The sequence below is a fragment of the Elephantulus edwardii genome, unplaced genomic scaffold (assembly GCF_000299155.1).
Source record: "Elephantulus edwardii isolate Elephantulus edwardi_28Jun2011 unplaced genomic scaffold, EleEdw1.0 scaffold00142, whole genome shotgun sequence".
In the NCBI taxonomy this organism is placed as follows: domain Eukaryota; kingdom Metazoa; phylum Chordata; class Mammalia; order Macroscelidea; family Macroscelididae; genus Elephantulus; species Elephantulus edwardii.
In genome coordinates, this window is record NW_006399892.1 from 4,892,072 (window position 1) to 4,918,817 (window position 26,746).

Consider the following 26,746-nt stretch of genomic DNA (forward strand, 5'->3'; position numbering starts at 1 on the left):
GGGCGCCGGGGGGCCGGGCCCCGGCGGCCGCAGCAGCGTGTTCGAGCTGCAGGTGGCCGACACCCCGGACGGCGAGAAGCAGCCGCAGCTGATCGTCAAGGGGGCGCTGGACCGCGAGCAGCGCGACTCGTACGAGCTGACCCTGCGCGTGCGGGACGGCGGGGACCCCCCGCGCTCGTCGCAGGCCATCCTACGGGTGCTCATCACCGACGTGAACGACAACAGCCCGCGCTTCGAGAAGAGCGTGTACGAGGCCGACCTGGCGGAGAACAGCGCCCCCGGGACCCCGATCCTGCAGCTGCGCGCCGCCGACCTGGACGTGGGGGTCAACGGGCAGATCGAGTACGTGTTCGGGGCGGCCACAGAGTCGGTGCGGCGGCTGCTGCGCCTCGACGAGACCTCGGGCTGGCTCAGCGTCCTGCACCGCATCGACCGCGAGGAGGTCAACCAGCTGCGCTTCACCGTGATGGCCCGCGACCGCGGGCAGCCCCCCAAGACCGACAAGGCCACGGTGGTCCTCAACATAAAGGACGAGAATGACAACGTGCCCTCCATCGAGATCCGCAAGATCGGCCGCATCCCGCTCAAGGACGGGGTGGCCAACGTGGCCGAGGACGTGCTGGTGGACACCCCCATCGCCCTCGTGCAGGTGTCCGACCGGGACCAGGGCGAGAACGGGGTGGTCACCTGCACCGTGGTGGGGGATGTGCCCTTCCAGCTCAAGCCGGCCAGCGACACCGAAGGAGACCAGAACAAGAAAAAGTACTTCCTGCACACCTCCGCCCCCCTGGACTACGAGACCACCCCGGAGTTCAACGTGGTCATCGTGGCCGTGGACTCCGGCAGTCCCAGCCTCTCCAGCAACAACTCCCTGGTGGTCAAGGTGGGCGATACCAACGACAACCCACCCGTCTTCGAACACTCGGTGGTGGAGGTCTACTTTTTTGAGAACAACATCCCAGGCGACAGGGTGGCCACTGTGCGGGCCACTGACGCTGACAGTGGCAAGAACGCGGAGATTGCCTACTCCCTGGACTCCTCCGTGATGGGGATCTTTACCATCGACCCCAATTCTGGGGACATCCTGGTGAACACGGTGCTGGACCGCGAGCAGACTGACAGGTATGAGTTTAAAGTGAATGCAAAGGACAAAGGCGTCCCGGTGCTCCAGGGCAGCACCACGGTGATCGTGCAGGTGGCTGATAGGAATGACAATGACCCCAAGTTTATGCAGGACGTCTTTACCTTTTATGTCAAAGAAAACTTGCAGCCCAACAGCCCGGTGGGGATGGTCACCGTGATGGATGCTGACAAGGGGAAGAACGCAGAGATGAGACTGTATATAGAGGAGAACAGTAACATTTTTTCCATTGAGAATGACACGGGGACCATTTACTCCACCATGTCCTTTGACCGGGAACACCAGACCACCTACACTTTTCGAGTCAAGGCTGTGGACGGGGGAGATCCTCCCCGATCTGCCACCGCCACTGTCTCCCTCTTTGTGATGGATGAGAATGACAATGCTCCCACTGTAACCCTGCCCAGAAACATTTCCTACACTTTACTGCCACCTTCAAGTAATGTCAGGACAGTTGTAGCTACGGTGTTGGCAACAGACAGTGATGATGGCATCAATGCAGACCTTAACTTCAGCATTGTGGGAGGGAATCCCTTCAAGCTGTTTGAGATTGATTCCACCAGTGGTGTGGTTTCCTTAGTGGGGAAACTCACCCAAAAGCATTATGGCTTGCACAGATTGGTGGTGCAAGTGAATGACAGCGGGCAGCCGTCCCAGTCCACCACGGCTCTGGTGCATGTGTTTGTCAATGAGAGCGTTTCTAATGCCACTGTGATTGACTCCCAGATAGTCAGAAGTTTGCACACCCCACTCACCCAGGATATAGCTGGTGACCCAAGCTATGAAATTAGCAAACAGAGACTCAGTATTGTCATTGGAGTGGTGGCTGGAATTATGACAGTGATCCTGATCATCCTGATTGTAGTGATGGCCAGGTACTGCCGGTCCAAAAACAAAAATGGCTATGAAGCTGGCAAAAAGGACCACGAGGACTTTTTTACACCCCAGCAGCATGACAAGTCGAAAAAGCCTAAGAAGGACAAGAAAAACAAAAAATCTAAGCAGCCACTCTACAGTAGCATTGTCACTGTGGAAGCTTCCAAACCAAATGGACAGAGGTATGATAGTGTCAATGAGAAGCTGTCAGATAGCCCGAGCATGGGGCGATACCGATCTGTTAATGGTGGGCCTGGCAGTCCAGACCTGGCAAGGCATTACAAATCTAGTTCCCCGTTGCCTACTGTCCAGCTGCATCCTCAGTCACCAACTGCAGGGAAAAAACACCAGGCCGTACAAGATCTACCACCAGCCAACACATTTGTGGGAGCAGGGGACAACATTTCAATTGGATCAGATCACTGCTCTGAGTACAGCTGTCAGACCAATAACAAGTACAGCAAACAGGTAAGATGCATTCCAAATACAGTTCCTTGTCATCCCAGAGAGGGCTAATAAGTCTCGGGCAGCACGTTCTGGAAAGTTTTGTCTTGTTTACTGAAGTTCTATTTAACTTTTCATGACAGCAGGAATTTAATGGTGACCCCATGCACCAGTAATTAAGCAGAGGCCATCTATGGAAAGCACACCACTGTCTCTTTGCAAGTTAGGCATAAGATACACTAAGCTATTAAAAGAAATATTCAAAACAGGCAGTTTTTGCACTTCTCATAGCACTTAACAGCTCTTAATTTATCCTACCTTTTCTGTCTCCAGAATAAATATGTATATATGTGTGTTTGGATGGTTAGCTTTAAGGAGAAAATAGTCTCTTTTGTGGCTACTAAGTGGATAATTGCATCCAGAGAGAAAAATGTCTAAAGTTACTATGGGTGTATATGCAAATTGGACACTATAAAAGTTTCAGCTATGTTATACATTATGCAGGATTTTACAGATAAGCAGATGCTGATTCATGCAAATGCAGTACCAAGCCTAAAATATTGAAGTACTGAATATTTTGACAGAAACCCTGGTTTAAAAATATTTAATGATATGCAAATGTTGTACAAAACTACATTTGTGGTACTTTGATATTTGTAAAAATTTAGACTTATGTGATGTAAGCTATTTGCAAGCATTTGCATTCTTCGAGTTCAGTATTAACAGTTCAAAGGCAAAATAAATTGCACTAGTCAACTACTGTTTCAGCCTGTCCACAAAAATGATAGTGATTGATTCACACTGTGTATGAATATTTTAGTACGCATTGGGATACATGGAAAACATAAGTTACATCAACATTTATTATCTCAGTTGTTTTGGTGAAATGCAGAAACAGTTGCGTGTGTTTGGGGTTATTCTGTTTGTATTTTTTTTCAAATGTTTATCCCAAAGTGAATTTTTAAAAATATAAAATTTAGCATGAGAATCTTTGCTTATATGATAAAAGGAAAGTTTCCTTTTTATACTCACCCAAGTGCCTAGAACACAGAATGAATAAAACGTTTTGGAAACGCCTATTTCTAATACTAGTAGCAAATCCACTCATAGAGCATCTTTCCTTCCAGAACTCATCTCAAAGAACATAATGTTTGATTTTCAAGTCATATAGAACAGTGGTTTTCTGTTAAATAGGTTTTGCATGTTTGTTGTATAACCTGAGAAGAATTTAGGTAGAAGGGAATGTTCTTTTATAGTTCTCATTGAAGATGTCATAGAAAAGGGATATCAATTCTTTATTGCTTGCATCATTATAAAACTAGTTTTCTGAGGAAACTTTATGCATAAAATACTTTATGATAACTCTCGGAACAAGGAGAAATAGATGTAATCTGTGTTCCATGTCCAGTAATCAAAACCATCCAAGAAAACACAGGTGTGGAACACATTGCATTGAGTGACTTTGATATTGTGTCTTTTGATGCGTATGAGTTCAGGTTAATACTTACTTTAACCTGAACGTTGACAGTTAGGGAGTTTATAATTGTTGTATTACTGCTTTACCTAAAGTTAGAAAAATTTTTTCCTTTTGTTTTTGGTGCTTTTATCAGTTTTATAACCAAGGAAGAATCCCACTAAAATAATGGATTATTTATAGGATGATTTCTGAATACCCACAAATAGAAAACTCTAGGTATTCCCTAGAAAAAAGATAAGCCAAATGTAAAATATCACAGAGAGATCAGCTGCCATCCAATTGGTACTCTTTGTCCAGGGACTGAATGTTATTTGCATTCTAAATTGTGTAATCTTATTTTGAGTGCATGCATTAAGTGGCAGATTTATAGATATCTTATGCAAACACCTCTTATGTCCAGTACTGTCACTTGAGCGATATTTGGCTCATCTAATAGGGAAAGCTCTATGTGCTTGAATATTTAAAGCAGCCAGTATCAAGACTGTTGGCATCCTGTTTAAAAGGCAAAGTGATACGCTTATAAATAAACTAATATGTTGGTGCTTGTCTCTTGACTAAGCAAAGAAGTCCACACACCAAAAGAGAAAACTCACAAGGCGATTGGAATGAATCATGCATCTTACCAAAAGTGACTTCGAGAAACTAGTATGTCATTAGGTATTCAAAAGGCATACCAAGTTTTAACCACAAGGAAGCAGCTGACCTACAATGAAATAAAGAAGAATGAAACACATTGTCCTTAATGTAATTAGTGATAGTAATTGATATGCTTCATCTCCTCAATATTGCTGTCCAGGGACAGGGAGATCACATACAAAGTTACATTCAGTAAAAGCATCTGACATAATAAACAAGATCTTTTTGTTTTGATTTGTGTGTGTGTGTGTGTGTGTGTGTGTGTGTGTGTGTGTGCGCGGGTGCCTTAAGTAGGTGGTTGGTTGTCTTGTTTTCAAAAAGATACTTGCTTTAATTTTCTTAACTGCCAAAATATATATTCTTTGAGCAAACATGATGGAAAAGAGAAAAAGAGTGAAAAAATTCACTTCACCACAGTTTTGCTATAATTTTCCCTCCTTCTATGATATTCAGTCTGTCTAAATGAAAACAAGAAGGTTGTATCCTTTTCATTCCTTTAAAAATGGATTAGTTGAAATTCTGAAACCACATTGATTTAAAGACTTCATTTTTTTATTTGTAGTGCCCCTAAATTTCCATATCAAAGTTCTTTATTAGTGATAAAACCTAGGTGATGTCTCACAGTTTTGCTATCTTTATGAGAGAACTTTTTAAAAAAAAATTCATTTTATATAGATTTGCTTACAAAATTTGAATTCATGTGTTTCATACTATCCCTTCATTCACATTGTGTTGCCCACAATCTCTCCCATTCATTATGTTTTATAAAATTAATCATCATTGCACTTTTGAAGTTTTCCTCAGAAATCAGGTTCATGTTTACATTATCATAAACTAGTTTGTAGAAATAAATGTCAGTATATAACAATCTTTACCCTTTTTGGTTTGTTTCCACAAACTCTGAAGACATTCAAATGGACTTCCATAGTCACTCTGACAGATTCTAGATGTGTGTTTCAGAGCTACTGGAGTTATCTCTGAACTTCTCAACAAAAGGGAAACTGATATTGCAGCCCAGAATTCATAGTACAGTTCTTCGCAACTGAAAGAAAACTCTTTGCTTTCATAGCTAAATGTGAACAGTTGAACAGCATATGCATCTTTCACAAGGTAGTTGAGATTGAAGAAGGTCCACCTTGCCATGTCACTCTTTCACTTGGTAAACCTAGGCATGGTGGTTAAGCCTTGTGACCCCCAAAGCATCCTGCATGTCTGTACTTTTTGATTGTATAATAAAAGGAAGTCATTCAGATTTTTATTTTGAATGCTCACTTATCTTAAATCCCCAGCGCTCTGCCGTTAAAGGAGTATTCTGAAATTTTCTTTTAAAAAGAAATATAATTCCAAATGATTAATAGACACTAAAAGTATACTCACCACATTACTTATTATCCTGAAACCCTGTTTAGTTTATCTTTGCAATGCTGTTATTTAGGTAATGCACTTATATGTAAAATTGTATTTAGTAAGTGGAAAGTAAGGCACTTTATTTTTGGCAAGAATATAAAGTATACAAATTGAATAAACATTAATTTTAAAATCCATTTGTAGCTGATCTTGAGATACTCAAGGAAAAAAAAATCCATAAAAATTCCAATGATGGTTTTCCTTGCATAAGGAATTGCTGAATTGAATCTGAATAATGCTTTCTTTAATTGATGAAATCTCGTTCAATATCATGCGCTTAGTAAAGATATGGCACAACTTACTTGCTAAATTATTTGGAATTTGGAAAGAAGTGGATGACTTGTCACCAACTATTAGAATCATAAGCAATAAAAACTTAATACCGGCTTTATTTATATGTATGCTGGTCCATATATATTATGGTAGAAATGCATCTGGGCCTCTATGGCAGTGACCACTCCCAGTCTTAATCCTTTTAAAGTAATTTCTGCAATTCTTGAATATGATTCTCCTGTCTGAAATCAAAGATACTTTTCAGAAGGCTGGCTTGGTGTATGTCTGGTAGGATTTCAGTAACATTTGATCCGATATCATAGGCAAATGGCCTATCAGCCCAAATGTCACTGATGTCAGTGAGGAATTGCCTTTGGTCGTGAGACCTAATCACTAAAGCAACATTACTTGGACCTTTAGATGTCTTTGAAATAAGGTAAAGATTACTCACTGATATAATCGGCAATGATCACAGAAATGTATATGAGTTCACTTATGACAGATTGACCCTTATCCCAGATTTTCTATCAGTTAACAAGTGACTTTAGATACTAGACCATGAAGTCATGTTTAAATTTTCTAAAAAAATTTTCTAAAACGGAATCATAACACTTGGAAAAGAATACAGTACAGTCTTTATTTCTTGCTGTCTTTTCATCTTTCTTGTCTCATAGTGAAAAAATACACACTTTATAGAAAACAACACACGTGCACACAATAACACACATGCACACAACACACGTGTACACAAGATGCCCAGGTTTATTTATCAGTAGGGCTGCCATGGTCACACTTTTTAGTCATTGTTATATTTATATAGTGGTGCATGGAAAACATCTGAACCTTTAAGGTGTTTAACACCAAATCAAAATAAAAGATTAAAATCAGGTCCTCGGTGTCATATCTAAAGTCATTAATTAGCATGATCACATTTTGGAATTACACAATGACAGGGAGGTCATTCCCATTCTTTTATGGGAGAAGAGACTGAGTCCATTAAGGCCACAGCGTGATATAGTGTGAACTAGAACTCAGTCATGGAACTCAGGTTTCAGTGCTCTTTTTAGGTTTATCATTCTATTCCTGGGGGAAAAAAATAGAATCTATCTAACTTTCTCTGCATATGTTAAAGAGCTACAAAAATCTGCTGAAATTTACTTCTGAATGTGTAATTTTCATATGTTCCCTTTTCAAGATTGACATTTTTGTGATAGAATATAATTCTGCTTTAGGCTCCAATTCTTATTTTCAAAATAATCAGAGACATGATAATTCACATTTACAGAATTTAAAAAGAAATAATCATTCTTTCCATCTTTACTGAAGGATAGCAATTGATGACATGTATTGAAAGTAATTAAAGTGGTTTGGAGCATGTATTCAACAAGTTAGTTGGCAAAATATTTACGATTAACATTAAGGAAGCTGATAAATGTTAACTCCCTCCCTAGCATTAATTATGTCCTCAATGAAAATATATTTTGAATATCAAATTGTTAAAAGTTAGAAACTTTCTGTACATTATAGTTAGGAGAATCTTTCACCCTTATCATCGATAATAATAATTCCTTCTGATTTCTGAGCTTCATCCGTTTTTTCAACTTTACAGATACATTTGCATTTAGTAGCATCTTGAATGTGTAATTACGCTACAGTTTCCCCTATAAATTTGTTTTACAGCACACCTTTAAAAAAAAAAGAAGTGACATTGTATCTGTCATCTAAAAATTTAATTTCTTTCTCATTACGTAATTACTCCATCTAGTTTAACAGATCCTAAATGAATATATTCAGGAAATAGAGATTATTTAATTTATCATTTTATCAGCTAACATCAGAATGCATTTCAGTAAGGTCATTGCCTCATTATACTCACCAGGAGTATTAGTTTAAGTCTTGTGAGGGGGTGAGGAAGCTTGGAGATTATGGAGGAAACTTGTATAATAATACTTTAGAGCATTTAGACTTATCTAACCAGGCTCTTTTTTGTAAGATCTGTTCATCTATCTCTTGAGTAAGCTTTGTTATTTTACATAGATGCTTTTTCCCTCCCCTAAAGCAAGGTCTTGGTTGCAGTATATTATACAATGCTTTATTTAGCATTAGTGTTTTGGGAGAAATCGCTTTCAGGAAGAATTGAGCTGAAACCACTAAAACTAATCGTAATTATCACTTCTGGTGAATTAATGTTTTAAAGACAGAATAAAGGTTTATTTTCAGGAATTTAGGAGTGTTTATATTGAACTCTAATGCTGTGTACAAACAAAAAACTATTAAAGCTTTCAAGTAGGATCCCTCTGACAAGTTAGCTCTTTTTCTCTCCCCATACAGAACACATTTATTATTTACAAACGTAGAAATTTCAAATGAATATTATCTGTTCCGAAACCTCTACCATGACATTCAGATTGGGCATAAGACATTGGGGGATATTTCTTTATTGCATTTTTTTTCACCTGCATAAATTTTTATTTTCCTTCTTTCAGATGCGTCTACATCCATACATTACTGTGTTTGGCTGAATTCCACTCTAATATGATGCTCCTTTATGCACCATACAGTGATGACCTTGCTACTCCGAAACCTGCTGGAGCCTGCCCTTGGCCGTGGGGTGTCAGCCAATCACTACTTGTTCCGTTTGTGCATTTTATTTTCCATCCCCCTTCCTGTTTAAGGAATCATAGTATTGAAATAAATAAACTTATAAAAGAAACAGTATTAACCCAAACAAATGTGTTGCTAGTGGATGTTTAAGCACCAGGCACTGTGTTCCCAAGGTGATGACAGCAGATCTTCACAGGGAAGTCGTTGGAGAGAGAGAAAAAAAAATTCAAAAGTTCTTACAATAGTAATTTTAAGATGATGGCTTTGTATGAACAGACAAAAAAAAAAGAAAATGAAATCTAATTGGTCTTTGTCTATAATACACAAAATTCTTACTTTAAATTAAAGCCTAAATGAGTCCGTAGTTTTTTAAATGTCGTCTAAGTATTTCAGGGCCACCAACACTCTTAGCTCTAACTTCCTTTGAAGATCTTGGTTTTGTATTATGTGTGTGCATTTCTGTAAGTGTGTTTGTGTGTTTCCCCATATATGTGTCTGCAAGGTCTTTGAGATATATTTGTACCAATTATTATCTACAAAATCAATCTGAAGACTTGATTTTATATTTATCACAGACACTGCAAGGGATTCACTTTTCCTTAGTATCTACAGAATTTTTCAGTCTGTGTTAAACTCTTACAGAAATTTTAGAACTTTGCAGTTAGGTTTTCTAAAGTTACTCTAGTCATTTTCAGGAAGAGTAGGTATTTTCCTGTTTAGATGGAACAGCATTCGGTATTTTGATGTTGACAATATAAACTCAAGAAAACTTCTAAGACTTAAGCATGTCATATATTAATGAGAGTTATTGAATTTTAGCTATTCAGTGATTCTCAAGATTATGTCAGAATTTTATTAAAGATTCCTTTAGTTTTATATTTATTGTATATTTATGTTCACATTTTTATATGTATGAGTTTGCTTATGTATCTAGAAATAAGTTTATAGATATATATAGTTGTTAAGTGCCTAGTGCCATAAGGTTGAGGATGACTCATAGTGACTTTAGAAAAGACCTGAACCCTGTTGTATGACTATCATTGTTTCTCTAAGCTCATAGAGTTTCAGGAGGCACGCTGTTTAGGAAGTGGACACCAATTGCTCCATTAAAATAGTCCCTAAGTTTGGAAAGGCTTGACCGCAATTGCCAAATCCACATGACACTTGTGTGAGTTTCTTTCAAAACATGTGAAAGTGATAGGAAAGGAAGTACACTCTAACCTCTGAAAATCCCAACTGAATCTTTGAGATCTTTTATTTTGCTGCTTGCCAACATAAAGCCTTGCCAAAGGGAAAATTTTAGAAGTGTCAATGAGACTGTAATAAAGTTCCTGAATAAAACCCTAATTATTCTGATTTCTCATTTTGTTTTGGGCACAAGGATCAGTGTAAAGAGCTGCTGAAAAGCGCCTTTGTCAGTTTCTGCCTCTTGGAAATGTGTGTTTCCTCATCTGCAGTAGACTTCATTGCATAGACTTTCAATGTGAACCCTGTACAATCGCATCAACTCAAAACCAAGTTAAATACACACAAAAGAAGAGCCCCAATTTTTAGTTAATTTAATGTGCAATCACTAAGAGGGAATACTTAATATTGTCACAGAGAAGTTATAAGTGGGCATTGTAAACATTTGAGTTTCCTCTGGGTTCACATGTTGTTAATTGCCTTCGAGTCGAGTACAACTCATAGTGGCCCTATGAACAAAAGGCCTGAAGCTCCTCTACAACTATCGATGTTTATCAAAGTTCATAGAGTTTCTGGAGGCATGCTATTTAGAAAGTGGATGCCACTCAAAAAAGATTGTCTTGCTCATTTTGTTATTTCAGTTGTGTCTGTGTATGTTCTTATATTTTGTTGTTACGTAGAATTTCTTTTTTTTGGTAGAAACAGTCAACAAAAAGATTCTAGAACAGTTGCTCTAGAGTTTTTAGGGCAAGAAATAATGACTCTTTATTGTCATAATTAGAAAAACATAGTCAATTAAAATAACACCCAAGGGATTTTAGTGACTAAGAAGCAGAATCAGGATGACCAACCTTATGGCCTTTACAGCAGCATTTGTCAACAGCAAAATGCCTTTGGGAAGCCTTACCACACCTCTTGGTTTTTGTTTACATACATGCTTTTTAACTATGTTGCCATTGGTTCATTGTCCAAGCATATACCTTCTGCTTCCCATTAATAGTTGTTGCGATGTCTGTATCAGTTCTCTTGAGCGGTCTCCTTTGACACTATTGGAAGTTAACATTCTAGGAAGTGGCTCTGGAGTGAAGGAGTCAGACACAGAGGAATGACTCTCACATTTCTCTTCTGTATATTGGTCCTGTGGCATTGTATTTTCAATCACAGGACAGTAGTTCTCCATTAAAAACAAACAAACATACAAACCAGGATGATGAGAATTTACGAGGCTGGTCTATATATTCCGGCTCACTGATTAAAGTTTTTCTTTTAATACTTCCAGTACCAACCAACATTACTACTAGGTATTCAAAGAATACCCAGGATTCTTTGGGAAGTACACAGGAAGTTGCTTTTCTAACCCAAAGGTAACCCTTCTATAAAGGTTCTAATCTAGGGACTCAGCAGGAGAAAGGTGGTATGGACATTTAATAGCAGACTGTGGAAACACATTGACTATGATCTCTTTCCTGCTGGATAAAAGTTTTCCTATTATGTTGACTTGAGTCCCTGTCTTTTTCTGTGTGGTGTATGACTTTTTTTTTTTAAGTCATGAGTGAACATTTATCTGATTTCCCCTCCTTTCTCCACTTACTTTGAGTGCTATTGTAAGCACCAAACTCTGAAAACAAAGCTGAATAAATGTAAAGATTAATAAGAAAGAGACTGGCCACAGAGTAGGCTTCTGACATAATTTGAGGGGGTGTGAAGAAGGGCCTCGCAAACATGGGTTTTCAGTATTTCTCTGGAAATCCTTAACGTGAGCAAAAGTAGATGCCTTTAGACCAAGGTACAGACAATTTTTGTCTATATTTTGTCAATTTGTATTTTCTTGCAGGTATTACCTGTTCAGAGTGCCAAGCCATGCTCAGTGATAAAGGATGCGTTTTCCTTTTTTTTTGTGCCCATGAAGAATAGTCAATATTAAAGGTGTGAACTTAGAATATCTGTAAAGATAAGTGTGGGATTACTAACGGCAGAGGTTTAATAGAGAGAATGTACTCTTGCTTGGGAGAAGTAGGCTCCAGGTTGTAGGGAGGGCTGTAGGCCAGGAGTGGAGTAGAGAAATGCCTCTACCTCCAGAGCTTTCCTAAAGGGCTCCCAGTAGGCTAAAGGGACACCTCTTTTAAATGCAAATCACCTCTGGAGAGTTTTCTTGAGTCTTTGGCACACCTGGGTGCAAATGACTTTAAGTAGATAAGTGTGTCAGCACCTCTAGCAGATCAATAGCCCTTAAGAAATGGGGATTTTGATCTGGGCAGTGTGGAAGGCAGACAGACTGAAGTTGTTCAGAAGATTGAGAACTCCCATAAGGAGCCAAGTGTCTCAGACTTCAGCTTACCATTGGGAAAGGCAGAGAGACTTAGAACAGGAGAGAGAGAGAGACTTGAAAAAGGTAAATGTTGTGGCCTTGATTTTTGGCCAAGGCCCTGTAGGGTGCCACTAAATGTCACAGCTTGATATGATTGCCAGATATGTGTGAGATGGAGTGAAATATCCACTTCTCCACAGTTAGCTCAGGGTTTGGTTTTTTGTTGTTATTGTTTTGATTCGTTTTGAGTCTAAGGTATCCGTTCTAACTGCTCTGTCTCCGTTCATTTTTCTCCCTACACACTTTTGAAAAAAAGAGTAGAGCCAAGAGGTACCTTAGTGGTTAAGGAGTTGAGCTGCCAACCCAAAGGCTCAGGGTTTGGATCAACCTGCTGCAGGAAAAAAGATGGGCCATCTTTCTTGTGCAGTTTACAGCCTCTGAAAAGCCAGCAATGAGTCTGTTCCAATGCTGGCGTACAACAACAACCACATGACAACATAATGGCAATATATCCACTTTCTCTTTATTATTACTACTAGTTTATTATTCTAAGACTTATTAGAATCTATGAACAGCAGAGCTGAGCCTTGTACTACCTTGTGCCAACTTTAACAATCTCTAACATGCTCAAGACTTTTTCTGGAGTCACCGTGCCACTCGACCTGGTTGAGGGGCCTCCTTTTTTTGCCGTCCCCTCACCCGTTACGTGCTCCCTGAACTGATTTTGACTCGGGATGACCCCATGTGACAATGCCACAGTGTTTTCTAGGCTGTAATCTTTACAGGAACAGCTTGCCATCTATTTCTCCTGCTGAATCTCTGGACGGTTGCCATCTGCCAGTCTTTCTGTTAACAGCCAAGGGCTTAATCATTGCACCACCAAGTCTCCTTGGCAACAAAAATAGCTGATTATTGATGCTTCTTACTGCCATACAGTTGTTTGTTTTCCTAGTTTAATTTAAGCTAGTAAGGTCTTGAAGACGCAGGTATGTCAGATAGAATAGAACTGTATGTCATAAAGTTCTCTGAACCACAGATTGTTCAGAAGTAGATAAGAAGGGTTTTTCTCGGGAGGGTACTTGCTTCTGGTTGGTCTCCACTTTCAGCACTTTGCGTATTAACAGCTGATCGTGTTAACTGCACCATTCAAAAGGCTGCCTTTCAGATTGGTTCTTGGAGTTGGTGAAACGCGGGGATAAATCGTGGCTGTTGTGAAAAATGCATGGATCTGTAGCATGTGTATGTGCATAAGACTTAAAGAACTTTTTTTTTAGCTTATTGCATCCATTTATGCACGTTATTGAATGCTATCCACAATTTTCTATTTTCATGGGGATTCATTTTATTTAAGAAGATCTTAGTTACTTTAATTTTACCAACAGGAAGTATATATGGATATATTAATTAATACAAAACCAGTATTTACATAAAACTGTCCAAAATCATTCCACTAATGTAGCACAGGGGTTTTTCCAAATGGCAGTATTACTACTCAGTCTTAAATTCCTAGTTTATTTTCAGCATTAAATTCCAAATGAAAAGCTGTAGGAGTGAAGTGAGGAGGAGAGTCTGTTGAAACACTAATGTAGGTTTAATAATCCCTCTTTTGTGAGTACATTTCTCAGTGGATTTTCACATACAGTGGCATAATTGGTCTGACAAAGATCCAGTGGGTCTGATTTCACATAGCATATGGAAACTGCCAAGCATGTAACTGAGGCTGGTTCCTCTCTCCAAGTGACTGTCACCAACCATTAGTGTGTGTGTGTGTGTGTGTGTGTGTGTGTGTGTGTGCAGTAAACGTTCCATTTAGAGACAAATCCAGGAACTACTCTACTCCCCCTCCCCCCATAGCTAAATTTCCTCACTTAATGAAGTTAAAAACATCGTATTTTGATGTGACAAATCTATGTAATATGTCATCTGGGAACTCTAGTGGCCTGGTGGATAAGGAGTTGCACTGCCAACCCAATCTTTTAGCTTCTTCTTCGAGAGAGAGGTGAGCAGTCTCTTACCATGTAATTTACAGTATCTGAAAACCTGTTGGAGGGTCACCTGTAGGTCTTCTAACTTGACGGCACATAACAGACTGGGGACTAAGCATGTGTCCAGTGTGCTATATAAAATAAGGACTTGTTAGATTGGTGAGATGGTGTTAGGTTTTGTAATACAAGGTAAGCTCAAAGTTGGGGAGAGGTAACTCTCCTGGTTTTTATCTTTTGGTCACAATGATTAGGCAAGTCAGCAAAACTTTAGCTTCAGAGACTCTTCCTAGGAAATATTTTGCCATAGAGCTAAATGTTACATGTCCCACTACATTGAAAATGGAAAAGTAAAGAGTTCCCATGTTCAGGGAAATCACAGTAATTATGGCATAAAAGTGTAAGGTTTTATAATCCAAATCCACTGTAGAAAGTTGGTGGGCACAAGGATTGATTTTAAGTACTGAGATAATATTTCAGTATTATACTTAGAGAAAATCTCATTGCTGCCTAATGGGAACTGACTCATAGCTGAACTTCCAAACAAGTTGTTGTTGTTGTCGTTATGTGCCGTCAAGTCTTTCATCTCATACTGACCCTGTGTACAACAGCCCTAAACCCTGCTCTGTCCTGTGCCAATCTTATTGTCTCCAACACACCTACTCTCTTTAACCCCGGTCACTGAATCAATCCATATCATCGATGTTCTTCCTTTCCTGCACTGTCCCCCTACCCTCCCAAGCATGATGTCACTCGCCAAGGACTGGTCCCTCCTTGCAACATGTCCAGAGAATGTCAGATGAAGCCTCAGAATCCTTGCCTCCAAGGAGCAGCCTTGTTTAACCCTCTCCAGTAAGAACCTTTTCATTCTCTTAGCAGTCCATGGTATAGTCAAGACTCTTCTCCAACAGCACAGCTCAAAGGCATCCGAAACCCTAAATTAAATGAGAGAAATGTCCCATCATTCTCCCTCAGAGCTCCTGGTGGATTTGAACTACAAGAGAAGTGTGGTCTTTGTGTTAACAGCACCACTCCTTGAAGATTAGGCCTGCCGGAATAGCATTGTTGTTACATGCCTTTGAGGTGGAGCAGACTCGGAGCGGATCCTCCAGCAGGTTTTCAGAGGCTGTAAATACCACAGGGAGAGACTGCCCATCTTTCTGTCATGGAGCAGCTGGTGGATCCAAACTGCTCACCTTTGAGTTGGCTCTTTGCCAGTAGGCCACTAGACCGCACATTTGACACTAGCACATAAAATGGTAACATCTTTTTGTTTTCCTCCTTCTTCTTCTTTCAAATCTATAATAGATACACTAGTAGATAGTACTGTTAGGTCAGGAATGTTAAAATATATTTTGTTAGTAAAAAATGTTAAATTTTTCATTTTTACCTTATGAAATCATTTGTGTGTGTGTGTGTGTGTAGAGAGAGAGAGTTATTGTGTTATGTGCCATCAAGTCGACTACGATTCATATTGCCCTTATGAATAATTACGCTGAATCTTGTCCTATGTTGATCCATATACTTATATGTATAAAAAATAGAGTCCACTGTACTTCAGTCAGCATTTCAGAGATAAATGCTTATTGAGTTACTGTAATTTAGCATTGTTTCTTGCACACATCATAAGGCCCCTTCATGGTATCATGCTTTGTGTATTGGGATCCATAGTGGAAGTTGCACTATTCCAGTCTACCATCTGCTTCTTGAGAGATGGATAGTCTCTTCCTGTAATCATTTATAGTCTTAAAGGCCTGATAGAGAGTTGTCACAAGTGGCAACTGACTCCATGCTAACAGGCATGTACATCATGTGCAAGGTACTGCTCAAGTCACTGGAGAAACAGCAGTGAGCAGAAAACAGATGGAGACCTTTAAGGAGCTTCCAATTTGCAAAGGTAATAGAGAAATAATAACTAAACTGGCATTGCACGTCTGTATTCCAGGCAGAGATCAGCACATTTTGCACGTTCTACCTCATTGAATAGGTCTGATTCTATAGCAGCTGTTGATGAAGCAATAGAAGAGTTAAGGAGCTTGATCAAAGTTCAGATTTGAGATTCAAGCAGAGACAGATTGCAGAGGCCACACTTAATCTCTGTGCAAAAGTGAAGTTGTTTAGAGAAGACTGTGTTATAGTTGACACATTGTATGAGAATGAAATTGCTGTTTGGTACCTTCAAATCCAATACAACTCATAGCAACATTATGAACAGCAAGTCTGAACCCTGTCCTATCCTCTGTCATTCTCACACTCTGACACACTTGAGGCCATTGCTGCAATCACTGTGTCAATCCAAGAGGTTGTCCTCTGACCTTCCCAAGCGTGATGCCCTTCAAGGAATAGTCTCTCCTAGCAACAGGCCCGAAGTGTGTGAGAGGAAGTTTTATCATCTTTGCCTCCAAGGAGTACTCTGGCTGCACTTTCTCCAAGATATATATTTGTTCTTTTTTTTTTTTAATTATTCTATAACTTTTAAAAAAATTATTACAAATTTTAATGAAAATTTACAGAGACTTTGGATTTCCATTCATTCATTGTTGCACTTTTCTCCCTGCCCACCCCCACTCTCCCCCCCACACACACACCCAGTACACTCTTCTCTTTGAAAACTAAAAGAAAAATTCTTTCATTGTTTTACAATCCCTCACCCCAGGTCCACTCCACTATGTAGCCTTCGTTCTGGACTCCTGTCATTACAATAATACATAATAACATATCCCTTCTAAACAGTTTTCTCTCTCATCTGTTTCAGTGCAGTAAACATCCCATCTTTCTCAGTCTCCCCCAACCGCGATGTCAGTCTTGTTTTCATCAGTGGCACCAAGCAGTATTTGTCCTTATATTTGTTCTTTTGGCACATCTCTGTTCAAATGAGTCTTCTTCTGTCCTCCGTATTCATTGTCCAACTCTCAGCTACACAGCAAGTAGTTAAAAAGACCATGCCGTATCGTAGCTCTCAAAGTATTATCGTTGCTCCTCAATAATTTGGAGAGGTCCCTGATTGCAGATTTTCCCAGTACAGTACATCTCTTTGTCTCCTGAGAATGAAATTAGATCATCTCAGTTCTCTTAAAAGGAGCACCACTTGCATAATGGTTGAGTGACCCGCTGTTCACCACCACCACCAAAAAAAATAATATTTTTTTAAAAGAAGTGATACACTGTTAACCCAAAGCTTAATTCACAGCAGAAAATATGTGACTTTCTCTTCCCCTCTAGATGACAACCATGGAAACCCTATGAAATAGTTCATTTGTTGTGTAGCATAACAATGAGTCGGTATTGGCTTTACTCAACTTGAAGGCGTGGGATGGCTATTTCTCTTAAGAGGTTTAGTGGTATTTCAACCTTACTTCTTTAATACCTTGTATTTACTATGTTCCTGAAATTGGATCACTCTGCCCAACTTTTAATTTCTTTTTTATAAAGCCCTTAAACAATGTGTGAACCAAATGTAAGATCACTATTAGGACCATTTTCTTAATATTCCTATACCCCTTGGAAGGCCTGCTAGAGATAAGACATCACACTGCCTACCTGAAGGCTTGTAATTTGATTCTACTGTTATTTTAAAAGAGAAAGAGGGACAGTCTCCTCCCATGCAATGGCAAGCCCCTGAAAACCCTCAGGAAGGTCAGCTATAAGTTGGTTCTAACTGGAGGGCACACAAAAACAACCACCCAACTAGTATTTGAAGAATGACCTACTTCCCCCCCATTGTTACTTTTTTACCTTTGTCTTATTTAAGGTCCTCATCACACAGTAGTCTTAGGTGTACTACTGACACACACAAGAAACACAAAATTTGTCATTTTTGTGACTTGTCATTCAAGTAAAGACAGAAAAAGTGTTTTAGAGAATAACTTTTTTTAAAAAAAATAACATTTTGATTAGGTAATTTTTGATAAAGGAACCCACTCCTATCAGGGAAACTGCTTCCTTAGTAGTCAAGAAAACCCTGTAGGATAGTTCTTCATGAGGTGGCATTTCTGTCATCATAAGTCGTCTGTCATCTGCTTGACGGCCCTTAATAACAGCAACTTTAATAATAATATTTTCCCAAGAGAAAAAAAAGAATTACAATTTTTTTCTTTTTTTTCATTAGCATTTACAAATACAAGATTATTTAGAACTGGTTAGCTTTTGTTGAAATTAAGTACTCATTAGTGAATACACAATTAAAATATAGCGATGGTTTTAATTTTTTTTCCTTTTAAAAGATACTACTGGTCTTTTCCTATATGTAAGTTTCATTATGTAACAATTTTAGCACTGAAGCCTATCAGAAACAAATCCTTTTATTGAAAATAATGAATAATTTATTAGGGGGTCGGGTGATGCACCTCATATATAAAGTTTTGAGATGATGACTCAAAAATCATCAGATCTTCCAGGGAATCTTCAAGGAAAAGATGGACCATCTCCTCTCACAAAGATTTAGACTCAAAGGCCTAATGGAGGGGTCATTATGAGTTGGAATCAACTCTATGGCAGTAGGCAGTAGTTGGCTGTGGCAATGCTTTCTTAATGTCTAAATACTACTTTAATCTTGGGATAATTTTTCATTAAGTAGAATCTGAAAAATTTTATTATACATTTGAGTAAACATATACTTATGTGACATGATTATTATTATTTATGTGGACTCAATATTATTTCTATATACAGATTCTCTGAGTTAGTTTATTTCTGGAATGGTTTTGAACCTCAAAAGTAGTGAATTCTACCTTTTTAAAGAAGTTGTTTGCACAGTCTGCATTAGTGCGTGTGGCGTTATATTTATTCAACCATGAATATCAAAATACTTTTTAGTGATTTCCTACTAATGGAAAAGTGTAATAGTTTGTAACAAAAAAAATGGTACTCTCCTCCCAAGCCTCAGCTGCAAAGTCTAACAAAACACCTGCATACTTACAGATGGGACTCTATTTGAAAAGAACTTATCCCCAAGATCTGTTTATTATTGTTTGTTACTGGTGTACTAACTGGACATCTAACATTTATTCTGTGATCAGTAGTTAAGTATAATCTAAGTAAAACAGGGCTGGGACAATTTAGTTTGCTTTGGAAATCATGTTCAAACCTCATGTCTGAAAATGGACAATTACCTATGAATCCATAAATATTGTTATCAATACTGGTACATTTTCAAAGGAGAAGAGAGAAAGAGCACAAAGGACCAAATGAAGTATTTTTGCACTGCTAAACTATACAAACTTGGTAAAATCCATGATCTAGTTTATGTTTATTTTTAACAATCTAGCAAAATGCTCCCTGTTGAGTTTGTATTTTGTTTTGTTGGTGCTTTGGGGTTTTTTTTACATTTTCACCTGGAAAAGTGGAAGTTGTTTTCATTCACCAGAAATAAAGAGTGCAATCACCTTACACAGAAACCAAGGAATAAAAAACGCACGCTTACAATTTCTTGAGAATTCACGGCTATTAATTGTGAACTTTTTGATTGTTCTCTTGTAAAATAAGAACAGTTGTTGCTAGAGAGCAGAGCAGAGGATCCGAATGGCAAACGAGCCTTTAAATCGTGTAACTGCTTGGTTTAACCTGTGAAATGGCTTAATGAAAACTCAGGGTAGAAAAAAATCCTATTAATTCTGCTGTATGCTTATGATTTCAAATATTTTCTGTGATAATGTTTGTTCATCATTAGACATGGGCACACCCTTGAGGGACTTAAAGTGCTTAATGTCCCTACTATGTCCCATTAGAGATAATAGAATAACATGTCCACACTATCAATTTAGGAAAGGAAGTGCCGTTCCGTGTAGAATGAAAATGTTTAGGCAATTATTTTGTACACATATTTTGTTTCTATTTTACAAAACAGAGAAACTAAAAAAAAAGAGAGAAACTTATTTTTAAAAAAATGAGTTCGTTTTATTTTTTTAATGGAGTTATGTTCACTGTCAAGTCAACAAGCCATAGCATCGTCTGAATGACAGATCGAACCTTGCCCTATTCTGCTCCATCATCAAGGTCTCTGACATGCTTTGAGCCCATTGTCATGGAAATTGTGTCAATCCATCTTCATCAGGATCTTCTTCTCTCTAACCCTCCACCTTTCCCAGCACGATGTCTTTTTTTCCAAGGCCGCTCTTGATAACATCCCAAAAAGACTAGAAAGAAATCCTTCATCAGATACTTTTCTATATGCAGGAGATCTAAATGCCAAAGCCTCTCATATCTTTTTTAATAAGAGCTTATTGGAGTTACAAATACAAAATGGGCCTATAATAGTGCTATGATCTCCATGTCTCTACATAGTTATGTTTCTCCGCAAAAATGCTCAGTCCTACCCCGTATCCTCTCCAGGTTCTTAATCTTTTTCATGGGCCTTTCTTCTCCACATATCCCACAATTCTGTTACATGTTCTTTTGTGCTCCCATGATAGCTCGTACGTTTGTAGTCCTTACCAGTCTAAGTTTTTGTCTTTACTTTTCTTTCTCATTTTCTAGACTGCAAGCTCTCTCAGAGCAGAGCTCTGTTATTCTCTCTGGTATTCCCAGAACCCCCTTGTGCACTGACTGGCTTAGAGGAAATTGTCATTAAATATGTTTTATAAAATAAAGAATAAAAAAAAGAAAAGAAATGCTCCGTTCTACATTGTAGATCATAGAAAACACCAGGCAAAGAAGTGAGCGTGCTTTGTAGAAAGCCTAACTAGAGAAAAACCTGGCACATTTCTAGTCTTTAATTACTGTGTCATGGACACTTGTGTAGCCGATCTGTGTTTTGAGCTGGTCTCGTGATCTCCAGCTTTAGCAAGGACTAGCAAATAGTTGGCCTACTTGTGCTGTAAATCTTGTTTTGATTTTGTTTAGCGTCAGAACAGAATTCTTCATCATATACTGCTATATAAGCAAGCAGTCCAGATGCAGAAAGAATCTCACATCTACATGCGTGGCTTTTTCTTAGTACATGCTGTTAGTTGTTGTGTACTGTCAAGCCAGAACCCACCCATGGCTGACCCTCAGCAGGTTTTCAGAAGCAGTTAATTGCACAGGAAGAGACTGCCCATCTTTATCCGGAAGAACAATTAGTGGATTTGAATTGCATACCTTTGTGTTGCCAGTGCAGCCCCTTATCAGTAGGCCACCAGAACTCCTTCATATTAATGTATTCATTCCTGCTAAAGAGACAGGATACAAACTTGGTGATGGTCTCGATTTCTGTTGTGGCATAAGACTCAACTTTTTGTACTATAGTTTTTCCTAATTTATTAATTAAATATTTCATGGGAAATGAGAGAAATTGTAAGACTCGAACTTAAATCTCGAATTTTGATGGCTATCATTCCTACTATTGTGAATAAACAACTTTAAAGGAGAACAAAGGTAGAGATAAGAAGGGTGAAGTATGATGCCAGGAAGATTTTTTTTTCCCCTAGAAGAATTAGTTATAAAAAAAAAAAAAAAACCCAAAAAGAGTATCTTGTTACCAATAATAGCCAAGTAGTGTTGTCACTTTTTATTCCCAGCACTCATCTGTGAAGGAGAATTGAAGACATATTATTTTATCACTCTTGAGTAAAAGCTGAACTGTCTTCTTGAAGAAAGAAGGGGGAAATATGCTTTTAGAGCCAGACAGAAAAAAGTCTTTATATACAAAAGGGAAAAAAAAACCCCAGAATTTTGCACTGTTTCCTTCCTTTTTTTTTAAATTCTTTTTTAAACATTTAAACTGGTTGACATTTAGGGCTTTTAAATTGAATAATAACAGGAATAGAATGGAAGGAATTCATATATATTTATTTAAATGAAAGTTTATAAAGAACTTGGATTTCCATTCACTTATTTTTGGACATTTTCTTCCATGTCCCACTTCCTCCCCAGTTCACTTTTTTTTTTTGTCCGTCCCCCCACCAATACCCCGACCACTTTACTAGGCAACTCTTATTCTGCACTCTTATTGGGAGGAGTTTTTTTAAATGAAAAGCAAAATGTTTCAAAAAATTAAAAAACAAAACAAAACACCCAAAAAACAAAACTCCCCAAGGGCATATTAGGGGACACTGGTAACTTACTGGTAAGGAGTTGCATTACCAACCCAAAGGTATGTGGTTTGAATCCACCAGTTGTTCTGCAGTTGATTTACTGCATCTAAAAACTTATCTGAGGATTAGCTATGGATAGGTTCTGACTTGATGGTACATAACAATGACAAAGGAGCAGAAATAGGTGTTGTGTCTTTCTGAATTTTCATGCTTGCTCCCATTTCCCTCCATTTCTTCCTACACAACGAACTCTGAAAAAAAAAAATAACCCAATGAAAAATGTTAAAGAATGAAAAATGACACTTTGGTGCTTTGTCCCCTTCTCAGACACACTCGCAGGTGTGCACACCTGCCTACCACCATCCATCCTCACCATCTACTCTAACTTGTAAAACCCTTTTTGTGTTTGCTTATTTATTTTTGGCAGGAGAGGTATGCAGTTATCTTTTGCAAATAGCAAAACATAAATCAAATAAAGCACTGAAATTTCAGGTACCTATTGGCATGTTTGAAAGCTGCTTTCAGAAGGACTCAGAGCCATCTCACTAGATCTTAAGTTTGGAGGAAGATTGCTAGAATAATGACTTTAGCACCTTAGAATGTCTGCACTTCTGCACTTGGCAGTCTTCCTGAAAGACCTGGGATTGCAAGCAATCTGTATCTTTCTTGATCCTGCCGCCTCTCTCTACAGCAGAGGCAGTTTATGATCGTCTGAGGTGTTGCTCTTTTCTATCCCCAGTGGCATCCTGTAAGCTTTTGCACTTACTCTGTCTTCATTTTTTCCCGCCAAGCAGGCTGCGTTTTCTCACTGTCTCTGAGGGAGTCAGATGTCAGAAAGTACCAAGTGATAAGAATGTTTTAAACACTGAATGTTTTTCCAGCTTTGAGTAGCCCAGCTGCAGTGAGGCAAGTCTGAAGAGCTACCAGATTTCACTTCCTGTTACTTTATAGTCAGCAAGTTTCCAGTATCCTCTGTTAATGGAAAACCAGAAGAAGAAAAAAAAAAAAAAAGAAAGAAACCAGGAGAATTCAAAATACATTCCCAGCGGTCTTGACCTGTGTAATTGTAAATGAAGTGAAACCTTAACTATGATCGTACCAGAATTTCCATATCCCACGGGGTATTGTCCATTCAGTTATTTAACTCCCTATTGATGTCCTATTGTACTTGGAATATAAAGCAGGAGCTCACTATATGGGGGAGGAGACAATCTCTAAAGAAATCATTAGAGTAGCTCTGGCAATGTATTTCATAGGAAGCTGAGCTGTGAATCTACAGGCCACACTGCTTCAAGAAGTTTGAATCCTTCTCCTTGGGAGAAGGAAGTCTCTTAAGATTTACAGCCTTGGAAATGTTCTAGAGGGTCAGCTCTGAGTCAGTTCTGAGTCAAAGACAATGAGTGGTATAAAGGGAACCATGGGTACCTTAGAAAGTTGACAGTTCTTGACAAAGAAACAACGTGGCTTTGATTTCTTTCTCTTGAATTAATCCTGCAACGTAGTCACAGGTCTCCGACACTCATTGGACCTCAACTGAGATGAATTTTTCTTTATACACCCTCTCTATTTCAACAGATTTTGCCTTTTATACATTTCATACACTTAAACATTCTCTTTGACTGCGTCAGAGCTAGTTAATGAGCATTTTAATGAATCTCACTGCTTTTATGCTACTCTACGATTTTTCTTAAACGCAAACTGAATATAGGCATTGTACCTGCTCCCTCCAAACTCTTCACACTTTGCTTTTGAATGACTTTTAGAATTTTCTGGTTGTTAGACTACCTTCAAATGGGAACTGTTAATATTGAAGAGATTGGAAGGAAAGGGGCACGTGTTACAAATGATTTTTCAAAAGAGGCATTATGTAGATGCTTCTAATCATGTCAAAATCACTGGAATGTTTACAGTCCCATGCCAGCTTCCTGGAGAAGCACAACATTCATGTGAGTCATAAATAATATTTTCCTAAGAATAGTTGGTTACATATTTTTTTACAGTTAAAAATGTCTCCAGAGAAATGTCAAAGCTTTTTTTTAAAAAAAAAAAAAAATCATTATTTCTGCATGGTTTTCATTTTTTCTCCTACACACCTTGTCACCTAAGCGTATTATCTATCATATGCTCTATTAACATGGGTACTTGCAATCACTTAGCTTTCAGATTATACTGCTTACATGACTAGATGATGACAGCTTTGAGATATTACCTCTCCACAATGTATTTCTATTGATGGACAAAAGGGGGACGAATGAGAGGTCCTCATGCGATACTTCCTAATGAAAGAGCATGAGACCTCTCTGACAGCATTTAGAAGAAAACATTTGGAGTCTAGCAGTTTTCACTTTTTCTATCACTTTATCTAGTCTCTTCAATTATAACTTACATTATTATTCTATCGGGGTTTTGTGGTTTGTTTCTATTTTTCTTTTCTATTGGCTTGCTACAAAGTTTGTATGTATACATTGTGTTTTATCTTATCCTTCATTCACATTGGATACAATCATTCCCACTCACTATGTTTAATAAAATTAATCATGGGGGGGCGGGTAGGGAGGAAAATGTGCAACAATGAATGAATGGAAATCCAAGTTTTCTGTAAATAATAATAATGAATAGATAAAAATTTAATCATTATTGAACTATGCCCACTGCCACAGTCCCTGTGTCTATCCATCTTGTCCAAGGGTCTTCCTCTCTTACACTGACCCTCCACCCTTCTAAGCATGACATCCTTCTCTAAGGACTAGCCTCTTTTGACAACACGCCCAAAGTATGTGAGATGGAGTTTCAACATCCTTGCTTCCAAAGAGCAACCTTCACTTTCCTCAGGACAGACCTGTTTGTTCTCTTGGCAGCCCATGACTCTACTTATACACCACTGAGTTGGAACTGACTCATAGCTGACCCTCCAGCATGATTTCAGAGGCAGTAAATCACTTGGGAGATTGCTCATCCTTCTATGAACCAGTGCAGCTTCTTACCACTAGGCCACCAGAGCTCCTTAAGTAATATTTATTAATAGCCTAGCGGTATGGAGTTGCTTTGCCAACCCAAAGGCAGGTGGTTCAAATTCACCAGCTTCTGGGAGGGAAAAAGAGGGAAATCTCTTCCGAGCTCTTGTCAGCTGTAAGTCAGTTCTGACTTTATGGCACATAAGAAGAAGAACAACAACAGCATCTATTTACAGAATTCTATACCTCAAATGAGATTAAGCAGGTGAAGACAATTTATAAGTTACAAATTGCTGTGCAAATGCTATTTATGTTTTATTTGGATGGTAGGTAGCTCATTGACTTTGATCTGGAAAGCTCATTGATTTTATGTAAAATCCCCCCTTCAATTTTAGTCAATCCTGTTGTTAACTAAAGATTGAGTAATTAATTTAGTGTCTTTGAGCTTTCCATTTATTTTCTGTAAAATATGAGAAAGAATACTACCTACACTAAAGCATTTTTATTTTATTTTTGACTAGTGTGAGGGTTGTTTTTTTGTTTTGTTGTGGTTTTTTTTCTTTAATTTATTTTATTTCATTATTTTTTTGTGTGTACCATCAAATCAGATCTGACTGGTACAGGAGGAGATTGTTCCTCCTTCTCCAGCAGAGCATCTGGTGGATTCGAACTGTGTATCTCTGAGTTTGCAGTTGCAGCTTCTTGCCACTAGGCCACCAGAGCTCGCCTGTTGGTTTTTTGTTTGTTTTTTTTTTTAAGTAAAATGATAGGAAGACTACAAAACACCATTTCTCTAGTTTTGATAATATTCCTTCTGAAAATACAAGTGTAATTTGAAATTTAGAATCTCTCCTCCCTAAAGGGAAAGCAGAACCTGGGATCCTAATATAGAATCAGAAGAAAGAAAAAAAAAACCAACAAAAAAAACAAAACCCAGTAGTTCTTGAGTGGCTTAGTCATGTGTGTAAAGTAGAACTGATCCATAAAGTTTAATACTGGAACAACAAACCAAACAAAATGCAAAACCAAACCAAAGTCAACTGTGACATTACAGAAGCTGATTGCCTAGTTTTTGGTTGATTAGTTTGGTTTTGTTTCCAGTCATCTCTGTATACGTTTGAACCAACAACTTTTTAGTTAGTATTTAGGCATATTGGTCATTTCCACCACTCAGGGATGCTAAGTCTAAATTAAAATGAAAAACATTACAAGACTGTGTTTCTATTATTTATGAAAAGTACTCAAAAGAAGAAAATGTAGGGAAAAGGACAATGGGACAAGGTAAAACAGAATGAACATTTCCAGTCTGAGGGCAAAAGTATTAAACAAAGACCCACAGAAGGTTACTTGCCTTTTTTGAAAGAACAGATTGGTTTTCTGAGAATTGAGTTCAGTTCCATAGACCTGTGGAACAGGGAGCTGAATGAATACTCTGGGATGGTCATCA

General features: G+C 38.4%; 1 protein-coding gene across 1 annotated transcript in view; it reads left to right on the top strand.

Moving 5' to 3' along the window:
• PCDH7 (protocadherin 7) overlaps positions 1–26,746 on the top strand; it is a 685,085-nt gene that overhangs the window by 738 nt on the left and 657,601 nt on the right. The window contains exon 2 of the mRNA XM_006894443.1: positions 2–2,485. Coding sequence (XP_006894505.1) covers positions 2–2,485 — 2,484 coding nt within the window. The remainder of the gene's footprint in view (position 1; positions 2,486–26,746) is intronic.